Source organism: Rhinatrema bivittatum, chromosome 13 (assembly GCF_901001135.1).
Source record: "Rhinatrema bivittatum chromosome 13, aRhiBiv1.1, whole genome shotgun sequence".
Taxonomy (NCBI): domain Eukaryota; kingdom Metazoa; phylum Chordata; class Amphibia; order Gymnophiona; family Rhinatrematidae; genus Rhinatrema; species Rhinatrema bivittatum.
This window is the reverse complement of record NC_042627.1, coordinates 5,740,104-5,766,762: the sequence shown is the minus strand read 5'-3', so window position 1 is coordinate 5,766,762 and position 26,659 is coordinate 5,740,104. Positions and strand designations below refer to the sequence as shown.

The following is a 26,659-nucleotide window of genomic DNA, read 5'->3' as shown; positions in this document are numbered from 1 at the left end:
CAGGTGTTTTCATGTTTGTGGCATTTGGGCAAACCCCCCCCCCCCCAAAAAAAACCCCCCAGGCTTCTGGCAGCCCAGGCTGGGCCTCCGTGACTTCCTCTCCTGGGCCAAAAAACGAATCCAGCCCAGTTGGGAGCCTTCCTGGAGCCAGCCTGGCTGGGGCTGGGGCCGGGCAGCTCCCATTCTGGATCTTTCTTGATAAAAGGGGCAGGAGCGATGCCCACTCACCCCTACCTGGTTCCCGATTCTTTAAACATGGTGCCATGCAGCTGGAGGACGGCGCGGAAGTGACATCCTCTCAGTGTCTTCCTTCGGTACGGTTATGTTATTTTTATTCCTATGTCGATGACCCTACGCGGCCTACAAAAGGACCTGCCTAATTGCACAGCCGTGCGTCCCCTTCTCAGAGGAGGTAGCAGGATCGTGCATGTGTGGGCACGGGGAGGGGGATGCACATGACAAAAGGACCTGCCTAATTGCACAGCCGTGCGTCCCCTTCTCAGAGGAGGTAGCAGGATCGTGCATGTGTGGGCACGGGGAGGGGGATGCACATGACAAAAGGACCTGCCTAATTGCACAGCCGTGCGTCCCCTTCTCAGAGGAGGTAGCAGGATTGTGCATGTGTGGGCACGGGGAGGGGGATGCACATGACAAAAGGACCTGCCTAATTGCACAGCCGTGCGTCCCCTTCTCAGAGGAGGTAGCAGGATTGTGCATGTGTGGGCACGGGGAGGGGGATGCACATGACAAAAGGACCTGCCTAATTGCACAGCCGTGCGTCCCCTTCTCAGAGGAGGTAGCAGGATCGTGCATGTGTGGGCATGGGGAGGGGGATGCACATGACAAAAGGACCTGCCTAATTGCACAGCCGTGCGTTCCCTTCTCAGAGGAGGTAGCAGGATCGTGCATGTGTGGGCATGGGGAGGGATGCATCTGACACAGAAGCACAGAAGCAAAGACTATGAGGATAGAAAAAAGAACTCAAGACCAATCTCATCCCTCCTTTTGCCCTTCCTCTTGCAAAATTACTGATCTACTTGATCTCCAGCTTCCCCATCACTAGGGTCATCCCAGATTTTCTTCAATTCTTTTAGGGTTGTGGCCCTGGGAAAGTGACCTCTGCATTCACCAACTTACCTGTGAAGAAAGACTGCCTAATGCTAGGCTAAGCATCCCATTCAGCCCATTGTCATAACTCCTTGTTAGCTAACTGACAGAAAGTTTTCCTCACGGGAAATAAAGAGAATTTCCCCCATCTCTTTTTGCTTGGCAGCTTCCGTAATATCCTTATAATGTAACCTTATGATGGGTACTAAATGATTCTTGGTATAGTAATTATGAAGTGTGTACTATGTTGTTATTGACTCTGTATGAATTGTTCATGATTCGTATTTTGTAATTGGTTGTGCTGCTTTTTAAATTTGCCTTGGAGTTTCTGAATGATAAGACTCAGCGGCAGAGAAACCCGCGTTCAAATCCCACTGCTGCTCCTCGTGACCTTCTGCCTCAAGTACAAACTTAGGGGCTATTTACTTCACAATATTGTCCCCTCTGAGGAGTCAGCTAAGCCCACAGTATTTTTCTCCTCCATGGAAAGTACAGCAGGATTCACTAAGCTGCGATACCAAGTACCACCAGTTGGTGATTCCTGTATTTTCTCCGGTGGTAAAGTGCTGCCAGGAAACATGGCAGGTTCTAGCGGACCCCCTGAAAGGATGTGCAATGGTGGCCTCACCCCCTACCAGCTTTTAAAGAACCTGAGCAGCCTGCATATGGCTCCCTCCCCCACCCCTCACTGAGGAGCTATTGAGACCCCTGGCCCAATCCCCCCGCCGCTCCATAAGGTGGCCAAAATGAAAAGAAATACACCCCCCCCCCCTGAAAAGTTAAAAGTCCTTGGCTCCGCCCCAGCCCCCTTTTCAAAATCCCACCTGCTTCCCCATCCCCCGATCCATCAGACCCCCTCCCCCCCAGTCCCCAGTGGTCTCGTAGAACCCAAGAGCTCCGGGTGCGGTGTCACCATGTTAAAGACCTGATGCTCCCAGGGAAACTCAGCTGCACCTGGTGAGGCCAGGCGTGTTATTTGACTTGCATAAGAACAACTCTTAATGAGCTGATTTGCACGTGTCTTCATGCATTTGCATACAAATCAGCTCGTTATAATACCTGCGATGTGCCAGATTTTTAGAGAGGGAGACAATGTGCAATATTTGAAATACCACATGTTCTCTCTGTTAAGGCATTTACGCAGCTTAGTAAATCTCCCCCTTGGATTGTAAGCCCTGGGGGGCAGGGACCTACCTATTGCACGTTAATATTACTTCCTTTGAGTTAGCAATGAACAGGCGCGAGCTACATTTGAATAAATGAATAAATAAGGCCTGCGGCAATGGGTCCATGGAGCACTGAGACACATTTAGCAATGCAAGGGATAGGAGTCCTGTTCCTTCTTCCCACAAACCCTTCCTTGATATATCCGTCCCTAGGGGTACAATGCTAGGCTTCAAGACGGTTATTAGCAATCCTAATAATCTGGATTTCTATAGCAGAATCCGGAGGCCCGCTGCTGTCTTAGCACTTCAGAAAGAGATTCGCCGCAGCCACCTCCGGGACCCAGGCAGCAGGAAGGACATTGCCCTTAGTGCCTGGAGAAAGTGACTTCCCTAGAGTACCAGTGTCAGAGGTGAGAGTGCAACTCATATCCCAGCAGTCCTCATACTATAATGATTTAATTGCCTCAGTTCCCAGATCCTCCCTTTTCTACCTGTTCCACTCAATGCAGTTCTGCTCCCTTAATACATTTTGGGGCTTACAGTCCTCTTGTCCAGTGAGGGGGGCAGGACTGCATGCCCCAGAATGCACTGAGAGGAGCAGTAACACAAACAAACAGGAGCTTGTGGTTTGCACCCCCAGCTGCTCAGGCTCCTGAATCCATGCAGGAGGACCTTGTTACTCTTGCAGGGAGATAGAAACCTGCTCTACCAGTGAGGTTCTGGTTTCTGTAATATCCATCCCCAATGAGCCTGAATGCCAGGTGCCACCCAGTGACAGGCACTTGCCTTGTGAAACCTGCAGCTGTGCATCAGGGTGGAGAAGAGACGGGAGAGAACAAAATCTAATTCTGTCGCCAAGCACCGCACAGAGCGAGGCTGCTGAGCAGCCCACAGGGTAAGGTGAAGCCGGAGCAGGGGAGCAGGACAGGGGCAGTGAGCGCAGCTGCTGCTGCGGGATCATGGCAGGGTCCCAGGGCCCCCAGCCGAGCACACAGGCTTCAGAGCAGGGTTATCTCTCCGCTGGACATCTATGGGGGAAAGTGCAGAGAGCAGCTGCTGTTACTGCCACCCGGCAAAGGTAAGTGCCCCAGGGAGGGGCAGGTCGCTGAGAAGCCCCTGGAGGCAGTGGGAGCAGTTGCTTTAGGCGCTTTTCTCACCTCTGAAGCCCTCGCTGGACAGATGAGGAGCAGGGACCTTTAGCTCTCTTGCTGGAGACTGCCTCGGGGTGCACTCGGCTCAGGGCTTTCCTACCTCTGTGTGCACTCGGCTCAGGGCTTTCCTGCCTCTGGGTGCACTCGGCTCAGGGCTTTCCTGCCTCTGGGTGCACTCGGCTCAGGACTTTCCTACCTCGGGGTGCACTCGGCTCAGGGCTTTCCTACCTCTGTGTGCACTCGGCTCAGGGCTTTCCTGCCTCTGTGTGCACTCGGCTCAGGGCTTTCCTACCTCGGGGTGCACTCGGCTCAGGGCTTTCCTGCCTCTGTGTGCACTCGGCTCAGGGCTTTCCTACCTCGGGGTGCACTCGGCTCAGGGCTTTCCTACCTCGGGGTGCACTCGGCTCAGGGCTTTCCTGCCTCTGGGTGCACTCGGCTCAGGGCTTTCCTGCCTCTGTGTGCACTCGGCTCAGGGCTTTCCTGCCTCTGGGTGCACTCGGCTCAGGGCTTTCCTGCCTCTGGGTGCACTCGGCTCAGGGCTTTCCTACCTCTGTGTGCACTCGGCTCAGGGCTTTCCTGCCTCTGTGTGCACTCGGCTCAGGGCTTTCTTGCCTCTGTGTGCACTCGGCTCAGGGCTTTCCTGCCTCTGGGTGCACTCGGCTCAGGGCTTTCCTACCTCGGGGTGCACTCGGCTCAGGGCTTTCCTGCCTCTGGGTGCACTCGGCTCAGGGCTTTCCTGCCTCTGTGTGCACTCGGCTCAGGGCTTTCCTGCCTCTGGGTGCACTCGGCTCAGGGCTTTCTTGCCTCTGTGTGCACTCGGCTCAGGGCTTTCCTGCCTCTGTGTGCACTCGGCTCAGGGCTTTCCTACCTCTGGGTGCACTCGGCTCAGGGCTTTCCTACCTCGGGGTGCACTCGGCTCAGGGCTTTCCTACCTCTGTGTGCACTCGGCTCAGGGCTTTCCTGCCTCTGGGTGCACTCGGCTCAGGGCTTTCCTGCCTCTGGGTGCACTCGGCTCAGGGCTTTCCTGCCTCGGGGTGCACTCGGCTCAGGGCTTTCTTGCCTCTGTGTGCACTCGGCTCAGGGCTTTCCTGCCTCTGTGTGCACTCGGCTCAGGACTTTCCTACCTCTGGGTGCACTCGGCTCAGGGCTTTCCTGCCTCGGGGTGCACTCGGCTCAGGGCTTTCCTGCCTCGGGGTGCACTCGGCTCAGGGCTTTCCTGCCTCGGGGTGCACTCGGCTCAGGGCTTTCCTGCCTCTGTGTGCTCTCGGCTCAGGGCTTTCCTGCCTCTGTGTGCTCTCGGCTCAGGGCTTTCCTGCCTCTGTGTGCACTCGGCTCAGGGCTTTCCTGCCTCTGTGTGCACTCGGCTCAGGGCTTTCCTGCCTCGGGGTGCACTCGGCTCAGGGCTTTCCTACCTCTGTGTGCACTCGGCTCAGGGCTTTCCTGCCTCTGTGTGCACTCGGCTCAGGGCTTTCCTACCTCTGTGTGCTCTCGGCTCAGGGCTTTCCTGCCTCTGTGTGCTCTCGGCTCAGGGCTTTCCTGCCTCTGTGTCCACTCGGCTCAGGGCTTTCCTGCCTCTGTGTCCACTCGGCTCAGGGCTTTCCTACCTCTGTGTGCACTCGGCTCAGGGCTTTCCTACCTCTGTGTCCACTCGGCTCAGAGCTTTCCTGCCTCTGTGTCCACTCGGCTCAGGGCTTTCCTACCTCTGTGTCCACTCGGCTCAGGGCTTTCCTGCCTCTGTGTGCACTCGGCTCAGGGCTTTCCTGCCTCTGTGTCCACTCGGCTCAGGGCTTTCCTGCCTCTGTGTGCACTCGGCTCAGGGCTTTCCTGCCTCTGGGTGCACTCGGCTCAGGGCTTTCCTGCCTCTGGGTGCACTCGGCTCAGGGCTTTCCTGCCTCTGTGTCCACTCGGCTCAGGGCTTTCCTGCCTCTGTGTGCACTCGGCTCAGGGCTTTCCTGCCTCTGTGTCCACTCGGCTCAGGGCTTTCCTACCTCTGTGTGCACTCGGCTCAGGGCTTTCCTGCCTCGGGGTGCACTCGGCTCAGGGCTTTCCTGCCTCTGTGTCCACTCGGCTCAGGGCTTTCCTGCCTCTGTGTCCACTCGGCTCAGGGCTTTCCTGCCTCTGTGTCCACTCGGCTCAGGGCTTTCCTACCTCTGTGTGCACTCGGCTCAGGGCTTTCCTGCCTCTGTGTCCACTCGGCTCAGGGCTTTCCTACCTCTGTGTCCACTCGGCTCAGGGCTTTCCTGCCTCTGTGTCCACTCGGCTCAGGGCTTTCCTACCTCTGTGTCCACTCGGCTCAGGGCTTTCCTGCCTCTGTGTCCACTCGGCTCAGGGCTTTCCTACCTCTGTGTCCACTCGGCTCAGGGCTTTCCTGCCTCTGTGTCCACTCGGCTCAGGGCTTTCCTGCCTCTGTGTCCACTCGGCTCAGGGCTTTCCTACCTCTGTGTCCACTCGGCTCAGGGCTTTCCTGCCTCTGTGTGCACTCGGCTCAGGGCTTTCCTGCCTCTGTGTGCACTCGGCTCAGGGCTTTCCTACCTCTGGGTGCACTCGGCTCAGGGCTTTCCTACCTCTGGGTGCACTCGGCTCAGGGCTTTCCTGCCTCTGTGTGCACTCGGCTCAGGGCTTTCCTACCTCTGTGTGCACTCGGCTCAGGGCTTTCCTGCCTCTGTGTGCTCTCGGCTCAGGGCTTTCCTGCCTCTGTGTGCACTCGGCTCAGGGCTTTCCTACCTCTGTGTGCACTCGGCTCAGGGCTTTCCTCTTTTCCTTCTGAGGAAATCCTTCTTACGCTCGTCTTCAGGAATCTTCCTGGGACTTCGCAGTAGGACACGTCTCGTCCTAGAAGCCTGGGCAAGCCTGGCCCTCGGGCCCGGTTAACCTCTTAGGACAGGACACGAGGGGCAGCCTTCACCACGGCCTCTCCCCTCGGAGGGAGAGACCCCCAACAGAACCTCTCTCTGTGACTGGGGCGAGCTCATTGGGCTTTGCAAAAATGCTGAGACCTCCCCCTGGGGCGCGACAATTACCTACCCCTCCTGCTCTGACATTACTGAGATCGGGGTCTAGCGCAGGGCCGGACGGAGGCCACCAGTGGTGCCCCCTCGGCCTTCCATTGCTTGACTGACAAGACATATTAGGACTCGGTAAGTGCTGACGGTGAAAGAAGAGATTAAAAAGTCAGTTTTCTGCCAGGCCAGGCCCCCACAACTATATTAAACCTTTTTTTAAATAAATGTTATTTATTTATTTAACACTAAATAGAAGTGAGCAATACAAGCAAATTATTTACTTATAACTAAGGGGCTACAGAACAAAAAAAAGCAGATTTTCAACCCTCTGTGGTGCCCCCTTCTCGAGTGCGCTAAGCAGGTGCTTGTTTTGCTTAATGCTTGATCCAAGGTTGGTCTAATGAGATGCTGGGGCAACTAGTAAGGGGAAAAATTAGGGTCACTTTATTTATATATAAGTCCTACATATAACAGAGAGAGAGAGAGAAAGGGAGACAGACAGACAAACAATGAAAAACAGATACAGGGAACAAGGTTTGCCATACTGGATTAATTATGCGTAGACTAAAAACATTTTTCTTCTATTTGTGTGCAACTTGGTAATTTCATTGCATGTCCCCTAGTCTCTGTATTTTTTGAAAGAGTAAACCTATTTGCATTCACTCAGTCCATTCCGCTCCTTTTTTTGTAGATCTCTATCTATCTCCCCTCAGCTGTCTCTTCTCCAAGCTGAAGAGCCCTGACTTCTTTAGCCTTTCCCTATAGGGGACTCGTTCCAACTCTTATCATTTTGGTCACCCTTCTCGGTACCTTTTCTAATTCTGCTGTATCTTTTCTCAGATGCACTGACCTGAACTGCACACAATACTCAAGATGCGGTCTCACCATGGAGCAATACAGAGGCTTTATGATGTTCTCTGTTTTATTCTCCATTCCTTTCCTAATAATTCCTAACTTTTTGTTTGCTTTCTCGGCCGCCGCTGCACACGGAGCAGAGGGATTTCAACCTGTTATCCACGATGACGCCTGGATCCTTTCCCTGAGTGGGGACTCCCGATGTGGAGCCTTGCATTGCGTAGCCTGAGAACCACTGCAGTGCCACGACGACAGTACCAAAAATCACCAGTTGGACACCAGTAAGCTCTACCTGCCGTTACCTGCCATTAACAAGATCAAGGAATTCGTGATTGCCCCAGACCACCCTGTGGAGCCCACGTAGAGCACCAGGGCTCAGGATGCTATATTTATTCCAAACTAAAGTGCTTATTGGTTGCTCGTCCTGCTTTTTGCTTGCCACGTGGATGGCACTTCCCTCCAGGTAAGGAGCAGCAGTTCTGGTCCAGTGGTTTCTGCCACTCTCAGTGGCACCACCCAACCCAGCCTTTCTCCTCTTCCTCTCACATCTCCATTCTTTTTTCGCTTTCTTTCTTGCCCTTTCCCAGTGCTCTGCTGCTTTATCAGGGGGCTCTTAGCTGTGCTTTATATGAGGACACACTGCACCTTTTCTTACTCCTTCCTATCTTCTCTCTCAATCTCCTCCTCCCTCCTCTCACCTCCTTCAAGTCTAGGCTTGGCTGCTAAGTTTTGACGGCAAAGGATGGGTTTCCTTTGCTTCCTCTCCTACCTTATTTATTTAAAAGGATTTGTATACCCCAGAATTGGGCAGAGAGCTGTCCAGCTAAGCGGTTTACAAAGGTACAAACATGCAAAACTAAAAGTAAGCAATGTAAACAGAACAATATACATCATTAAAAATTACACTGCAAAAACACTAAAAACAATTTATCCGCTCCAACCTCATGTCACCTCGTAGAAGGATCACAAACTCTGACACTCAGATGTCCCCCTGAAAATGAGACTTTCTTCTATGAGGTGCCCTAGAGGTGATAAGAGTTTGGCGTGGCTTGACTGCTGGCACCAGCCTCTGGCCCATCATTCTGCGTGGTGGAGCTATTTCTGAAGTCCTGCAATGCTGAGGTTGCCCTGGCACATATTGGTCATTTAAAATGAACATTCCTCAGCCTAGCCCCAGCTCCCCCTCCTGTGTGCACAGATAGATGGGTGCGCAGGGTTTTATATTAGGACGATTTGTAAAGATAAAAAAATCAACTGAGACAGTCTAGGGATGTGATTTAAAAATTGGAAAGAACGTCAGCATCAACTGTGACCTCTGCAGTAGGATGAAGTCCAAATCCTGTTTGTTTCATTATAGCACTTGCTTGCACTATGTAGCCAGCTAAAATGAATTATTGTCTAATTTCCTTCTGCTGACAGGACAGAGTGAGGAAGAGATAAAGAGCGACACCATACCCCCAGAGATCTCATCATCATGGAGGAACTGAGTACTGTGTTTCCCAACACTATAATTACAGAAAGGTCCAATGGAACAGGAGAGAACAGCTTTGTGTATCCCAACAAGAAAATCATGTTAACAATCATTTTGTTTTCCATGTTAATATCCTTGCTCGGAATGGTGGGGAATGGAATAGTCATCTGGTTCCTCGGCTTCAGGATCAAGAGGAACAAATGTACTGTCTACATCCTGAACCTGGCCGTGGCAGACTTCCTCTTTCTTGTCAGCATCGCTGTTGTCTTCTGGTTTATGTTCTGTATGGTAAATGGTGTTAAAGTTTCTCTTACGGACACTAATAATATTGGACAACTGGGGATTGTTTATAATTTTGGATTCAATGCTGGCATCTATCTTCTGACGGCCATTAGTATGGAGCGCTGTCTGTCTGCCCTTTATCCAATCTGGTATCAATACCGGCGCCCAAAGCACCAGTCTGCCATTGTGTGTGCCCTGCTGTGGGCGCTCTCGTGCCTGGTGACAGGACTGGAACAATTCATCTGTAATGGTACAGAGAACCAAGAAGCTGTGTCTGAGCCCTGTACGGCGGTGTACCTATTCACCTCCACCTTGTTCCTGGCCGTCATCGTGCTCATGATCCTGTCCAGCCTCACCCTCGTCATCACAATCCAAAGGATCTCCGAGCAGTGTCGCCCGCCGAGACTCTACATTGCTGTGGTGGTCTCGGTCATGGTCTTCCTCATTTCTGTTGTGCCTGCTCGGCTTCTGGGGCTTTTGCTGTACTTTAAGTGTGTCTCATCAAATGTATTAATGGTTACTTTCTTTTTCATAACGGAACTCTGCTCCTCAGTCAACTGCGCTGCCAATCCCTTCATTTATTTCCTAGTGGGGAGCCTGAGACAATGGAGGTGCACAGCACCCCTCCATGAGGCCCTTCATAAGCTCTTCAAGGATGAGACAGAAACATCGGGATGAGAGGAAGCGACCCGTAACACAAAGAGCAGTGAAGGAACATCTTTGCTTCTCTCTTGACGTCTTGTGCTTCTTGCTAATTTCGTATCCATTAAGCTGCTATTTTCACCACCTGGTTTCCTTCCCAAATTGACTCCTTTAGACAAATCTAATCTATTGCTTGTCCTCGTCCAGGATCTTTCACAGAGCACTGCACAACACCTACTGCTAAGCCACCAGGCTGGCCTCGAACAGTTTCTAAAGCTCATTTATCCCTGAGACGTTTAGAACAAATTAAACAATCCCAAATGGAAAAACGATCCAAGATGGCAGAATTTCAAGCTGTAAGCAGAGTGAGAATGGATAGCAGAATTGCAATGCAGTGCAGGCTAAGCACTGATAGATTCTGAGGCACTTCATGTGATGCTCAACATCTGCTTTGTCTGAATCTTTCTGTTTCTAAACAGCGAAGCACATTCTCTCACTGCCAGATTATTCAAATTTTCTCTTGATCTAGTTCATTTTTAGCCTGGTGGCCTTATTTGATCATGTCTGTCTGTCTGTATCCCCTAATAGTTTTGAACTTGTTATCTAATTTCATTCAAATTTCTGCCAAAGAAATTTAACAGGTGCAAGGCCTGCTTGGCACCATTTTGTAAAATGGCGTTGACAGGACCTGGGGCTAAGGGGTACCTCAGGCCCTTAACCTGACCACCAATGCTTTCTTTAAGATAATTGGATTTGGGAGGGGGGTTCTGGTGGGGTAGCCCACTACACCACTACCATTCTATTTGAAGAGTTGGGGGTTGAGGGAGGGTGATGAGGGGGTGACACTACCTTTGTATTTTTTTTATGTAAAGGGGGGACCTCTTGAGATGGGCTTTCATCTTTGTGGATGTAATTGGGCCGGGATGGGGGTTGTCATCGTGTGAAACATTTATTCTAATTTTAGGCTTTTTTGGTGGGGCCTCCTTGGTTGGTGGCCCTGGGGTGGGGAGAGGGTCAACGTAGGTTTGGGCTGCAGGGCCCTTTAAGGCAATGGCAGCCCTGTGCGTTGGGGGCTGTCATTACACTTTGTACAGGCCTCTGTCACATCGGTTGGACTTTTACTGCGAGACAAAACAATGTGGCAATAATGCTACGATATTATGTCGAGGAGGGGCAAAATATCACAGGACCCACCCCTCCCCCATGATATTGGGCCCCTCCTACGATAAAATATATCGGCTTAGTGAATCCAGGCCTAAGTTGGTAAGCACTTTGGGGACAAGGATAAAGCTACAGACTTGAATGTAATCTGCTTTGAAGTGCTTGAGAAACCTCTTAAAATTAGGAGCATACTTACCTGTGGTTGGTGTATTTTAAAACATACACGTGTAAATGCGCGCACAATTAACAATTCCAGCGTTATCTTCGCTCATGGGCTGATGCGTGCAAGAATGGGCACACGCGTGCTCGTTTCAAACTCAACCTCATACTTTCAATTTTAAAAACTGCTCGTGCTGATTTACCCGCATATGTTGCGGTCTGCAAAGAGAAGGTGCAAGTTTGGTGTGCAATTTAATTTAGGTGCGTTTTTTCAGATAGTGATATGTGCATCGATTCGCTTTAACTATTGGCATAGCTTATGGGTTTTATCAAGGCATAAGTAGCACGGGTAGCTCTAAAATCCCCCTCCCTGTTTCTCTGTACAGAGCTGTATCCATCTTGTATGTGCTGTACAAATGATAATAACGATAATTAAACCTGTACTCAGGCCCTCTACTATGTCTTATTACCACCCAGGTTAGTGAGGCTGTCGAAAAAAATAAATATATAAATAAAAATAAACTTCCAGCCACCTTACGATGATTGTAATCGCCACTCTGGGCCCTTACCCCAGTGCTTTCCTGGAGGCCGGCCTGATGCAATCGTACCACTGCAGTTTAGGGTTTTAGCTGCCACTCCATGCAGGTTGCCTAATGCCTTCTTGGAAGCCAAATGCATTCATACCGCTACTGTTTTAGTTGTAACTGCCTGCCTGTGCTGGGGTTACCCCCAATGCTTCGTTATCATTCTTTTTGCCCCTAAGGATCCTCTGTGCTTATCCCACATTTTCCGGGTTTCCATTGCTGGTTTTGTCTCTACCGTCTCCTCTGGGAGTCCTTTTCATGCATTCACCACCCTTTTCCACGAAGAAATATTTTTGGAATTTGCTCCTGACTGAGGCTAAACCCCCTGGAGCCTCGTACCATGACCTCTTTTTCTAGAGTATTCTTTCTTCTGAAAAAAGATTTGCTTCTGTTATGGGACTGATCTGATCCTGACCAACTTGCATCAAATAAAGTCAGTGAAGGTCAGTGACACAATTCAACTTCTGACACTCAGATGTCCCTCCGAACATGTTTTCTTCTGAGGGAGTTCGTGATCCTTCCGTGAGTCCAGGGGTGGAATGTAATGGGTGAGCCCGGCCACACTCGGGATAACCGATATCGGTGATAAAAGCAGGCCTCAGAAAACGTCACTAACCCCAGAGAAACTTCTGAAACTCAAAAGGAGTAATACCCAGGTCCAGGCGAAAAAAAAAAAGGAAATCTCAACAGATGTAGCCCTTCTGAAAGAAGGCCACTGAGGTAGGCAAGTCATGGATAGGTTGAGCTAACTAGCGCCTCTCCTGCTGTTGAGCCGCAGCTATTTTGGGTGCATCCCAGGACTGTGTAAGATTGATCAGAGCGCCTCTTGGGAGACTTGTGATCCGAACTCCAGAAGTGGCAGAACTGGCAGATTCCTTGGGTACAAAGAACTACAGTTAAGGAATGTACACTTTGCTCTTGTTATTTATGAATTACTGTGATTGTTATTTATTGTCAAGTGTAATCAGCACTGATTGCTATATTATTACTATTGCTAAATCTCAGCCACTGACTTCTGGTTTTGTGTTTTCAGCAATAGCTGAACTACATAATAAATCAACTGCTTGGGATCAATTTGTGGTTATTGTCTCTGAGGAATGAGTCTGGTATGGTTGTGGCTCCATATATTATTCCCTAAATTGTATTGTGCAGCAGCGAGCTCCTGTAAGGGACAAGCTACGGGGAGGGTCCCCTGTGAGAGAGAGCTGTAGGGAGCTCCTATAAGGGATAAGCTGATAAGCACAGACCTGGCAGGCCCCGAGCCCAGTCAGAGCATGAGAAAGTGCTGAGTCCAGTCAGAAGGGTCAAACCACAACAGCCCTTAACAGTTTCTTGTGCCCAATTGATACCTTTCAGGTATTTAATTGTGTCTCTGAGGCTTTCAACCATGGCATTTCCAGTCACTTAGAGATGCAGTTTAATATCTTGCTGATGGTGTTTACGCTCATGCAATTTTATTGCCACTCTTCACCATTAGAAAAACACAGAACTATAGACTATAAAGCAGATAAGGATCCATCCAGTCTCCCCAGCTTAGTTCCTGCTACAGTGTTTTTTACCTGCACTTCTTTGCAAATAATAATCCTCAGTACTTATCCCATGCTTTCTTGAACTGTTACTGTTTTTGCCTCCATCACCCGGGACGCTGTTCTATGCTTGCATCTCCCCTTTCTATGAAGAAATATTTTCTGGTGTTGCTCCTGAGTCTGCCTCATATCATGGCCGCTCGTTCTCAAACTTCTTTACTCCCAGAAAGATTTGCTTTTAGCAGTCCAGTAGCCAAACTACTGTTTGGTGAACATTGTTTAGTCCTCGGATTAAATCATGGACTGAATGTGTAAGTTACACAAAATCTACGACTACTCCTGGGTATGTGAGCATCAAACAATATTCTTGCAGAGTCATCAAGTTGTGCTTTTAGATGTTGTGTTCCGCGGCCGTGGCTACCTTGCCTGCGATGGCGAACTGCCGCGGGAGTCCCGGGGGGAGACCCTGACTCGAGGCCCGTCGCTCCGGCATGGGTCCCTGCGCTGCTCGCCGCAGGGGGAGCCGTCCCTGCTCCCTCCTCGCGGCGTCCAGCAGCGATTTCCTCTGTGGAGGAAATCCAAGATGGCCTCCGCCATCTTTAGGTGCGAGGCCTCCGCCTCCTTGACACATTTAAAGGGACCTGATCCCTTTAACTAGCTTCAGCTGTTCTCTATCAGCCAGAGCAGGGGAAGTATAAAGGGAGGCTTCCTCTGCTCATTCCTCGACTTGGCAACTTCCTTGGTTAGTCAGGTCTGCTTGCTTCGGTGGGTTCTTGTGCTTTGGATCCTTGTTCCTGTTTCGGCTGGTGTTCCTGGTTCCCGACTTCGGATCGGCTAGCGGTGATTCCTGGTATTGACTTCGGACTGGCAAGTGGTGATCCCTCGGTGTGTGACCTCAGACTGGTGAGCGACGACCCTCTGGCACTTGACCTCGGACTCTTCTTGACCGTTGTCTCCAAGGGCCCGCCTAAGTCCCAGGTCCCTACGGGCTCCTCCTGGGGGGACCGCGGGCTTCCAGTGGCGAAGACACACTTCTTCTCTTCAAACGTCTCGACCCCTCGTCTGCCTCCAGTGCCGAGGGTCAGCTGGTCACATCTTCTGCTCCTGCCTCGCCACCCGACGGGAGAACCTTCGAATCTTCCTCCTAAGGTACATCATCCTCCCGTCGGCCCAAGTGTTCACAAGCCTGAGCATAACTTTAGATTTTATGTGTTTTATCTATTTTTAAGTAGTCCCTGTCTTTTGTTGTTATCCATTTTATATTATTTGTGTTTAAATCTGTTATATTTTATGAATGTATTGTAAACCACTTAGCAATGTTGATAAGCAGTCTATAGCCATTTTTTAAATAAATAAAATAAATGAATCATAGATAAACAAATCTGCTACACAAAAAGGATTGCAAATCAAATGTTAAACTCTGGAATTTGTTGCCAGGGGATGTGGTTAGTGCAGTTAGTGTAGCTGGGTTTAAAAAAGGTTTGGATAAGTTCTTGGAGGTCCATTACCTGCTATTAATTAAGTTTACTTAGGGAATAGCCACTGCTATTAATTGCATCAGTAGCATGGGATACACTTAGTGTTCGGGGACTTGCCAGGTTCTTGTGGCCTGGTTTGGCCTCTGTTGGAAACAGGATGCTGGGCTTGATGGACCCTTGGTCTGACCCAGTATGGCAATTTCTCATGGATAGCTGTATAGATGAAGTTCCAGGCAGGCAGACGTCATTGAGCTATAGGCACCAAGTTAGGGAGAGCATGCCCTCGAGGAGTGAGTACCCGGAGTCCCAGATAGGTACTTGAAAGAAAGCACAAGGGCCCCTGAGGAGTGGGTACCCAGGAGTGAGAGTGAGAGTGAGAGAGAGAGAGAATATCTGACACTTTATATATCTCCCACTGTAAGAGGGGCACTTTCAACTTATGGTGGATTTGGGGGGGGGGGGGGGGGGCAGTGTTACAATGGTCTGCTTAGGGTGCAAGGGCCTGTAGACCCTTGTAACACTGCTCCCCCCCAAAACCCACCCTGGATTGAAAGTGCCCCTCTTACAGTGGGATATATGTGGAGTGTCAGATTCTCTCTCTCTCTCGCACGTAAAGTTTACATGGTTCGCATGTACTTACATGCATGTTATAAAATTGAGCGTGTTTATGGGCGAACGCGTGCTCCTTTTAAAATTTACTTGAAAGTGAGTGCTGTACGATAGCGATAATTGTGCTTACTATAAGTGCCTGCTCCGAGAGCATTTTTAAAAAATGATACCTTTCCACATATTTCATGTGCACGATGTATATTTTTGTGCATAAAACATGATTCGTATGCATAAATTATATATTTTATTCAGAAAATGTTTTATGCACAAAAATATACATCGTGCACATAAAATATGAGTTCTCTACATAAGTCAGGTTTTATGCATGCCTCGCACGTTTTTGGGGGTTTGTGTGCTTTTTTAAAGTCCAGATGCTTTATACAATTAATTTACTGCATCAGGAGTCAACTCAATTTTTCCCGCATGAGTAAAGAAAATGTCCCCTGAAATTCAGCTCACATTTTCTAACTTGTTTTATTGCTTCGATGCCAGAGTGATTAAAAGCGCTGACTGCTCTGTGAGTTGATGTGGCTGACAGGACTTACTGCTCTGCTCTTTGTTGCTCCCCAGAAGCTGCTGCCCTGAGGGAGGCGAGGATGGAAAGGAGGTAGAACGTGGTTGGAAAGGAGCCACAAGGGAGGCAAGGTCCTCCTCTTCCTGAAGGGAAAGGACAGTCATTCGCCAGTCCTTCTAGGGAGACTGGAGATTCGCGCATCCTCTCCCAGGTGGGCACTTCTTAGCTGTCTGCTGCCATGAGCCTTCCTTGATCAACCCTCGCTTGCCAAGGAATTAAACCAGAGAGATGGAAGATGAAGTCCTTTAATAGCGTGAAGTGCATTTCTCCGAAGTACCAACCGCTGATTAACCTCCAACCTGTAAGAATTAAAATCAGATCAGAAGCCTCCAGGCTCACCAGAAAGAATGGACATTATTCTGACACGATCACATTTCACTCTGATTGCATTACACCAGCACCTGACTGCCCCTGCAGGGTACCGGTTCCTTCTTTACTGATCATGTTATAGCAGCCAGAAAATAGAAAACAAGATTTCGAAACCATTTCCTTTGAAATAAAACACTGCACTAAAGCAGCAGAGAAAGTTTACACTGCGTTAAAACAGCTGCATCAACTCAGCCCATACTCATCCTTGTCAGGTTGTCATCTGGGATTCATCATGCTTGGCCTCTCTTACCTCAGTCATTCTGGTTTTTAACAAGGAGTCGGTCTACAGTGCCTCTCTCTTTTAACGCCTTCATCAGGGACTCATCAGGCACTGTTTACCCCCTTGCTGCTCTTTATAATCTTCAGGTGTATGGCTACAGGTGAAAGAGGCCCCTGCAGCAGCAGGGTTTGAAGGCGAAGGTTTGTTCGGTGACTGTCGACGCACTTAAGGAAGACAGGAAACCTTCCCCCTAGCTTAAAGAAATGTTACAAATTCAGCACATGGTTTGGATATTTCGGCCACTAGATGGCAGTGGAGTATAATCGATGCGCTAAGGCTGAAAATCTTCCAGCATGGAGGGTTTAGAGAAGGGGCAGAAGTTTCCTGAGATGTGTCCTATCCTGCAAAATGGAAAATCGTCAGGTTAAGAGGAGAGGGTTCACTAAAAGGGCAGAGGTTAGAGCCCATCTCCGCTAGGGCAGGATAGCTGATAATGTGGGGAACCCTCTAGTTCAGGAGGTTTGGGAAGAGTTGGGGGGGGGTGTGGGTATTTTAACTGAGTGATGGGGAGGTCCTTCCCTAAAAGGGAATGGGGTTTTGTTTTTCTTTTTTTGCGATATAAAATCTGCTTCCTACCAGGCACAAGGGGATTGATTTGAATTTTTCTGAGTTTTGACAGAGGTACCTGAAGGAGTTATGGCAGAGTTTGGTGATGAGCTCTAAATCTGTATGAAGTAAAGGAGCTTCTTCAGTCTCTGGGAAGGACAGGAACCCTTTCTTTGGGATATCTCAGAGGTTAGACCTGGAGTTTCTGTCTGCCTGGGTCAGCAGAGTGCAAGGACTGAAAAGCAACAACCAGAGAGACTCAGCCAGCTTTCTGTGAGCAGCGAGAGCCTCTGGAAGATTCTTCTCACCCGTAGGATGTGACTATTGGGAGAGTAAGTTGGAGGAATTTCGGACTGCTTATTTTCGTTTTGTACTTGGCTGTTCCTGCTGTGGATTTCCTTTTTGCTGAAACTGAAATGTTTTCTAAACTTTTATTTCTATTTGGAGCACCAGTTACTGTGCGAACTGTGTTTATTTTTGGAGGCAGCCTCTGCTCGGTAGGCCTAGCAGGTGAGCCAGCCCCCGACTCATAGAGCCCGGGGGTCTCGGGCTGGTAAGGTAACTCCCAGATGAGGGGTGGGTTCCTCTCATGTAAGGAAAATCAATCCCAAAAGCAGGGATGGTAGTGATATAATTCTGTCATAGCAGGCGATTTCTTCCACATGGCCGGCTACAGGCTAACCAGCATCCTGTAAGGAAACTGAACTGGTGCCCTCTCCCCAAGTGAAAAATATCGGCTTCAGTCATGCCACCTCCTGATGGTTAACCCTTTCCTGCTTCCAGTGACAAATTGAGGTTTCTCCCATCTCTAGATGCTGCTGGTGGTAGTCTCTCCCCCCTCCCCCACCTAACAGTGCTAATGAAGTTTGGGGTCTGTTTAGAATAAGATGGAACAGCAAGAGAAAGCCTGCATCTCAGGTTTAGCAAACGAAATCAGCATCCACAGAAACCCCTCCAACACTGGGTGCAGAACTGGGAGGTTCCCCCTTCCTACTCACCACATGAAAACAAAAATATTCAAATTTGGATGCCACCTTGATGACAAGAGATTCAAATTCCCTCTAGGACCAGGCACTCTGACGCAGCACAAACACTGCAAGCAAATCGCTCAGATCCTGTGTTGCAAACCTGCCATTGCAAAACAGCAACAGCCCTACATCTCTGAAGAGGCAGCAAAGCGTCCTCCTCCCTAATGGAAAACCAGAATAGGCAGGGTTGCTGCAGAGCCCTATTCACACTGCAGGCCAGCTGAATATTTCCCTCAGGCCACTCAAAAAAGAATAAAGACAGACCCTCTACAATTACAGACTAAGTAACCACAAATTAGAACTAGAAACAAGCAAACAAAAACAGAACTGGAGATTGAAGAATCCACATTCTGCTACATAAGCAGTGCAGTACTGGAGAAATAACACTAAATGCATTTTTTGTGCAGGTTTGTGTATTGTGGAAACTAGAAAGGCAGCAAAGGTGCCCAGTCCCAAAGACAGCAAGTTCTATTCACTAAGCTGACAATAAAATGCTTTTCTCTACCTTTCTTGCCTGGACATTTTTCTAATCACTTTGGTCAGGCCTAGACGTGTCACTGAGGCCTAGGCCTGGTGCTGGGGGCTGGCATAACACCTGGTCCTATCACTGAGGCCTAGGCCTGGTGCTGGGGGCTGGCATAACACCTGGTCCTATCACTGAGGCCTAGGCCAAGCAATGGGGCTCAACCCCTGTTGGGCCAAAAATATAAAACAGGCTGGCCGGCACCATTTAGAAAATAACAATGCAGGGCCCAGAGCCTAGGGATTTTCCGGGCTCCACTAACCCACCAGGGATCTTGAGGTATGGTAAGGGAGTATATCGGTAGGGAAGGTTCATATGGAGGAGGGGGGTTGGCAGTGTGTGTGTAGGGACATTTTGAACATAAGGATGCGAGTTTAAGAGGGAGTGGGAGGGGCCTGCATCACAACAGCTTTATTGTTTTTTTAAATTTTTGACCAATAGGGCCGCAACAAGGGGCAGGGCAGTGGGGGTGGGTGGGACAGGGATGTTTATGAGACACCCTAGGCTTTTTTTCTTGACTGGAGGCGCACATATTCTGACCATTCCAGTCTTTTAAGGATAGGCCTACGAGGCATCTCTTAGTCCCGGCGTCCCAAGTACTCCTCCTCCACCTTTGGGAGATGGAGACAAGAATGGGGAAGGGTTGCAAGCATCCAACAACTCTCTGCAGTTATCTAAACCAGCAGAGGTTACGATGGACTCTATCTGGTCGGCTATCAAGGCTCTTGAGTTAGCTACAGTTAAACTAACAGAATCTACAGAAGTATCAAATCAACAATTTAGTAAAATCGAGACTGTATTGAATAGAACGGAAGGGGAGAAACATCAACTTGAACAAAAAGAGTGGAAAAAAATGGAAGGTTGCTATCAGAGATTTACGAAGACTGAAATAAAATGAACAAAACTGAATGGATCCTAATAAAAAGAAACATCTCATCTCAATCTTCCCAAATACCCTACATTCAAATTGATAACACCAACATTCAAATGAAAAATCCAATAAAGGATCTTGGCATCTGGATAGATTATGATCTGAGCTTTAAGAATTGCATTGCTATAAAAATGAGAGAAGGCTTTCATAAACTCCAGATCCTCAAACATCTCAAACCTCTACTGTACCCGAACCACTTCAGAACAATTCTTCAAACCCTCATTTTCTCAAGCCTAGATTATTGCAACTCAGTTTTCTTAGGTCTACCTAAATCTACACTAAAACCACTGCAATTACTGCAGAATGCTGCTGCACGAGTGCTCACGGGCAAAAAGAAGTTTGATCACATCTCTCCAACCCTAAAAAACCTTCATTGGCTACCAATTTCACAAAGAATTAAATACAAGTCCTTAACCATTCTACATAACGAAATTTACAAAGACAACAATTCCTCTCTGGATAACATGATTGCAATTCACAAATCACCCCGCTCTTCAAGATCTTCTAACAAATTACAACTAATCATTCCCCCACTATCTTCTGCGAAACTATCCGCTACAAGACATAGAGCCTTCTCGATAGCTGGTCCGATAGAATGGAACTCCATCCCTGGATACCTAAGCTCTATCAGAGATTCCAAAACCTTCAAAAAAGAACTAAAACATGGTTGTTTAGACAATCATACACAGACTGATATGACTTATCAATCTTAATCTTGAACCCTAATGCTCCTCTAATAAGTAATTTGTCTAAACCAAGCCTTAAATTGTCTCCTGCTAACATGTTATACTCTGCTTTCTGCCGAGATGTTTTATTCTTCTTTTCCTGTTCTGTGTTATAAATTATAACTTGTTCATTGTATGATGTTGTTACTTTGTAAACCGGGGTGAAGGCACTCAGCTATACTTCGGTATAAAAAAGAATATAAATAAATACACAAATAAATAAATAAATACTCTATGATAAAAGGCTTGAAGCCATTGAGAACTCTCTGAAATATTTAAATCTAAGAGTTTTAAATTTTCCCAAACAGGACTTAACCCCACCGTTAGATATGTTTAAAGAATATCTCTCTCAGGTTTTATTAATGCCTCAATTGCAAAAATATATTATATTTCATCAAAAGGGAACAGGAGAAACTTGGGAAAAAAAATCAGAGGAATCTCAGATTAACCTGACTGCAGTTTTAGAAACTGCTATAGATACTGTGATTTCTTCTAGAGCAACATTACATAATATAACATTTGTTTTTGCATCTGATAGAGATGCTGTTTTCCGCCTACATATGAGGAAAAGAATGGAGAATTTTCATGGGGCAACAATATGGATTTACCCAGATCTCTCCAAAACAACACAATGAAGAAGGAGAACATTTCTTGCCCTGACGGGGTTAATTATGGAGGGGGAGAATTTCGGAGAAAGATGTTTCTTACCACCAGCACTGTTTAGGGAGAAATGATCAAACTGATGGCATTGGGACAAAGACTGCATGCACATGGCTTTTTGGCCAATTAACCTGTACCACCCAAAAATATCCTGTAATATATGATATTGTTCTTCGGGCATGGATGCTCAAACGGGTCCTTGGTGCCCTTCCCTCCCCTGCCAGTTGGGTTTTCAGGATATCCCTAATGAATATGCATGAGAAATATTTGCAGATATTGGAGGCAGGGCATGCAAATAAATCTCATGCATATTCATTAGAGATCTGGAGACCACCCAGAACCAGTCTGAGCACCCCTGACCTAGGGGATACAACAATTAGGTTACATGCTCTCTAAACTGAGACACTCGGGAGTAAATAACCAAAAGATATACTTTCTGAAAACATGATAGTTTCAACAATTGAACAATGTTCTTTCCTAGCAACAATACAAATGTAAACTGACCATGTTATGTAGCATGCTATCCTGTTGCTACATCGTAAATTACACTTAATACTTATCAAAAAGCAGAATAGAAGTCTTAAATTCAATTACATGTTTATCAATGGCCTTCGCACCAATTTTCAAAACGAAAACAGGCACGTACTTTTATTTTGAATATTTCCACACGGTCATTTACACCTGCTCTTTCTGCAGGTAGATGTTTGCTAGAAAAATACATGCAAAAATATGAAAATGCCACCTACTTGCTTGCTTTTTTCCTTGTATCTAAAACACGCCCTCAGGAAATGCCTCCTCTCAGTGTGGCTAAAAGTACATGCAGTGTGGAACAACTCGCAGGCTTTTAAAAATAGAAACATAGAAACATGACGGCAGAAAGAGATTGTGTGGCCCATCCAGTCTGCCCATCTGTCCAATTAATTTAGCATTATACTTCTCATCACTCCCTTAGAGATCCCCTGTATTTATCCCTTGCTTTCTTGAATTCAGATATTGTTATTGTCTCCACCACTTCCACTGGGAGGCTGTTCCATGCATCCACCACCTTCTCCTGAGTTTACCTCCTTTCAACCTCGGTGCATGACCCCTCATTCTAGAGCCTCCTTTCCACTGAAAAAGGCTCAGCTCCTGTGCATGGAAACCTTTGAGATATAGGAATGTCTCTATCATATCTCCCCTATCTCACCTTTCCTCTAGCGTATATATATTTAGATGTTTAAGTTTTATCCCCATATATTTTAGAACAAAGACCACTGACCATTTTAGTAGCCAAAACTCTAACTGGCTTACATCCTATTGAAGGTGCGGTCTCCAGAACTGTGCACAGTATTCCAAACGAGGTCTCACCAGGGACTTATACAGGGGCAGTATCGAGGGAGGGTAATCTTGAGATACCCGATTTACAGGGGTAAAATGCTTTTCACACCAACATAAATCACTTTGAAATGTGTCCTCTTAATATCTACTGCATGTTAATAACCTTCTTAGAGAATGGAAGAAATGAGTTCCACTGAGTGAATCACAACACATTTATAATTACAACACTGATGATCAAGTTACATTACATACGGCTAAAAGAGAACTTCAGAAACAAATTACATCAACTCTGTAAGAACTATAATTTCAAAATATCCTTGAGGAAAACAAAGACAATGGCATTGAAAGGATCATGGCCTATTAGAGCTAAGATTCTCATTAACAAAGTGGGCTCCTGAATGAGTTTCACATAATTGTGTCATTAGCATAACTTTTAGTTATGCTAATGACACAATTCATCAATTACATCGATTTCATGCATATGCACGCACTTTCCCTTTGAAAATCAGGGTAAAGAACTGTGGGCAAAAAGTAACCACAGACTTCAAAATGATCCTCCAGGAAGGAACTAAAAGAGAAGCACAACTCAGATTTTATAAAGCTATGGCAGCACCAGCAGGTTTCTATGAGTCTGGAACCTGGGTTTTGTATAGTAAAAACGCTAGTGGAATTCAGGCAGCAGAGGTAACATTTTTAAGATTAGGTAAAGGAGGTAATAGATGAGATAGGATTGGGAATGAAGATATAGGAGAAGAAGTAAATATTTATTCTGTAAAAATAAATTCTAAAGAATGATGAGAACAGTGTGTGGAAGTAATGGAAGGTGAAAGGTTCCTGGAAGAAGGCCTTCAGTACTGACCTACAGGAAAGAGAGATCCAGGGAATCCTAGTGAAAGATGCCCTGATGGGTATCTGTCATGGAGCTGGAACAAGCTCTGTCGCCTAACCCAGGATAGATGACAAGGATCTGTAAGTTGCTTTTCTGAATATTTTACTAATAATTTTTTGTCATATTTTTCCAGTTGAGACTAAAGCATGGTGCAACGGTCTGCAAATATATCTTACCTTTCAGGGATTTTTAGACAAACGAAAGGTGGTGAATTTGGATATTTATGCCTTAGATACTATAATAAAAATGTGTAACAATTGAAAATATTTGCAGCAGAGGAAAGGGAAGCAGTTGTAAAATTGTTGTCTTTACTGTGGGTATAATGAAGAGGGGCACACAAAATAAATTAAAATGTCACGGGGTGCCGGGCTGGAGTCAGGATACACCCCCATAGGTGTGGTGCAGAACTGCATGGATGGACAAAAGCCAGATTTCTGCTTAGTCAGCTCCCTCACCCACAGGTTGAGTCTTTGGATTCTGAGGGCCGGTAGGGCTTGACTATGGCGTACATCATGCTGGAAGCTGATCTGTATAAGCTGGACGAGGCTGGACATACTGGGCAGCAAGGCCGGTCAGGCTGGACAAGCTGAACAGGCTGGATGAGGCTGAATAGGCTGGACAAGATGGACAAGACTGAACCTGAGGACTGGATACTGGTGCAGGCGGGTAGTGGGATACTAAGTTGGGGCTGGGTACAGACACAGACTGGGCAGGACACAGAGCAGGGACTGGGACTAGATATAGATACAGGCTGAGCTGGATATAGAGTACGGACTGGAACTAGATACAGACTGGGGCAACACAAGGCAAAGGCAAGGCAGGGAATGGATACTAGGGACTGGATTCAGCAGGGCACAACAAGTCCAGACAAGGACAGGACTAGACAAGGACCAGTCAAGGACAAACAAAGGACACTGAAGGCCAAAGGCAGCAATACAGAAGGCCCATAGTCCATTAAGCATAAAGCCTGAAGACTACTAGGCAAGGAGAGGCCTGGATAGGCCATTGGCAAGAGGGGGTTCGGAAGCCACAATGCAAAGAAAGGCCTGAGTAGGCCATCAGAGCAAGGTGTAAGGTAACAGAAGGCTTAGAGGCTACAAGGCAAGGAGAGGCCTAAATAGGCTGCAAGTCAAGGTGCAAGGTATGAGAAGGCCCAAAGGCCACATGGCAAAGAGCAATGTAAGAGCGGCCAGGTTAGAGAGCCAAGGGTGATTCCATGAAGAGACCCTGAGGTTCTGGCAAAACAGGGTTAAATGGGGCTGGAACTTGGGTGTGGTGTGAGTAGCGAGGAGGAGTTTGATAAGGCTGGAGGTGAGGCTCGCTGAGGACCCCTGGTGGAGGGAAGGCCGTACAACAGGTTGAACCAGGGAACAGAGAGCCTGTGAAACAGGCGAAACCGTGACATAAAGCTTGTGTATCCTTAGTATTAATTCAGATGTTTTCATGAAATCTTCATTCAGTTCTAGCAACTGCAAAATAATTTGTTAAGACAGATGTTAATCTGGTTTCTTATTGAAGATGCGCAAACAATTTGAGGGATTGTGAGAGATACTTTATAGCATTTCTGGATCATGGCTGCCTTAAAGCATGATTCTGGGAACAACCCTTGAGCAGCCAGGAGGGGAAAGTTCTTTCTGCTTGGTACCAGAGCGTCACTCATTTTTTGTTTATGGATTAAGGTGCCAGAATTTTATTCCTTTAAACTTCTCTTCCTTTATAGTAGTTCTCCATTATCTTTCTGGAGACATTATAGATTTGGGGAACACCGGCAATTTTTTCTTTAATAAGTCTGTTCATGTCCTAATGTTGTATTTTGAGTTTTCTCTCTCAGACTTCACTCCTGCTTATATTCAAGTTGGGATTCTCTTCTTCATTCCTGGTTTCCTCCTCATCCTTGAAGACTCTGTGAAGAGCCCCCTTGATTAGACCTTGAACCTCCTGCTTCTTACGTCTGCCAACCAAGAAGTATATGAAAGGATTGGCAGCGCTGTTGATGGCAGCGCAAAAGACACATGTGTAACATATCATAAGGTAAGAAACCACACTATGTGAAAGAACCTGAAAATACCACAGCATATTTAAGAGCTTCACAGGCACAGAGACTATCAAGAAGGTAATAACCGCGACCAGGATGACCATGTAGAATCTAGATGAAGGACGTCTTTGGGAAGTCCTCCAGATTGTGATGATAAGGGTCAAGCTGGAGAGGACCATGAGAGGAGTGACCACCAGGAAACCAAAGACGGCAATGAATATCTGCACAGCTGAGCATTCCTGAGACCCATGGTTGTAGTGTTCTTCACTACAGATGATGCCTTCCAGTGCAGTCACTAGGCAGGAGTACAGCCACAGCAGGGTACACACAATGGTGGACTGGTGCTTTGGGCGCTGACATCGGTGCCAGATTGGAAAAAGGACAGACAAACACCTCTCCACGCTGATGGCAGTCAAGAGAAGAAGACTTATGGTGTATCCAAAGAAAAACAAGATGCGCATAATAGCTAAGGGATTAGTTATAAAATAGGAAATCTCTACAGTGATGGGAACAGAGAATATATAAAGAAGTACAACAAAGCAGATGAGAAGAATGGTAAAGTCTGCTACGGCTAGGTTCAGGATGTAGACAATGAACTTGCTGCGGTTCATACTTAAGAAGAGAACCCAGAAAACGATCCCATTCCCAGCCATTCCTAACAGAGAGATTAGAAGAGAAGGACAGGATAGAACTAACATCAGGATGAACAGGTCTCCAGTGGAATTGCCTGATCTTGTTCCATCTGATCCTCTTTGCTCGGTTGTGTTGAGGGGCATAGTGCTTGGTACTTCCATAGTACGATCTCCAGGAAATACAGGAGGATCCCCACAGCCTTACCTACAAAAGTAAACATTAGATAGCATTACATCGGTTTGTTTTAACTAAATGGAATCTCAGAAAGGACATGATTGGTTGATGCATATTATGGTTAGAAATAGGGTTGTGCAGGCTCACAATTCTTATTCGGTTCATTTTTTTTCATTGTGGTATTTTTTCATCTTTTTTTTTTGTTTTGTTTAATTCATTTCCAAAACTGAAAAAATATTAAACAAAAATATACACCAAAATAAAAAAAAAATTATCCTAAACAAAATGGACCTCCAGTGGCCCTGTCTGGTCCTTTCCAGGCCAAAAAAATTGCCTGGGACTGGCATCGAGGCTAGGGCCAGTGCTGATTCCCTTTGTTACTGCCATATCTTGGGAGCTCCCATCCTGGCTCCCACTTACCCCGTTTTTGAGGTCTGGCTTCTAAAATGGCAGGAGCAATGCCTAGTAGTCCCTATCCTTTTTTGGTTACTTTAAAATGATGCCATTCGCTAGAGAACAGCACAAAACTAATGTCACTTTGGCACCTTCTTCCAATGTATGGCTGGCACCATTTTGATGTATGGCCATAGAAATTGTACAGTCCTGCATCAAAATGGTGCCAGCCACCCCGGTGGAAAATGCCAAAGTGACACCAATTCATCCCCGTTCTCCAGGCAAACAGCATCATTTTTAAAGTGCTAGGACCTGGGCAGGAGCAACGAGGCATTACTTCTGCCATTTTGGAAAGTGGGGGGCCAGAGTGTGAACTCCCTGACCCTGCA

At 47.2% G+C, this 26,659-nt stretch overlaps 2 protein-coding genes across 2 annotated transcripts; one reads left to right on the top strand and one right to left on the bottom strand.

Moving 5' to 3' along the window:
* The first annotated feature begins 7,380 nt into the window (after positions 1 to 7,380).
* LOC115075398 (mas-related G-protein coupled receptor member H-like) lies at positions 7,381 to 11,269 on the top strand. Its single transcript, XM_029575744.1, has 2 exons — positions 7,381 to 7,744; positions 8,701 to 11,269. The coding sequence occupies exon 2, from the start codon at positions 8,756 to 8,758 to the stop codon at positions 9,710 to 9,712; it is 957 nt and encodes a 318-aa protein (XP_029431604.1). The 5' UTR covers positions 7,381 to 7,744; positions 8,701 to 8,755; the 3' UTR covers positions 9,713 to 11,269.
* Positions 11,270 to 24,862: 13,593 nt separating this feature from the next.
* On the bottom strand, positions 24,863 to 25,723 carry LOC115075322 (proto-oncogene Mas-like). Its single transcript, XM_029575616.1, has one exon. It carries the CDS (start codon positions 25,721 to 25,723, stop codon positions 24,863 to 24,865), a length of 861 nt encoding a protein of 286 aa, XP_029431476.1.
* Positions 25,724 to 26,659: the final 936 nt, after the last annotated feature.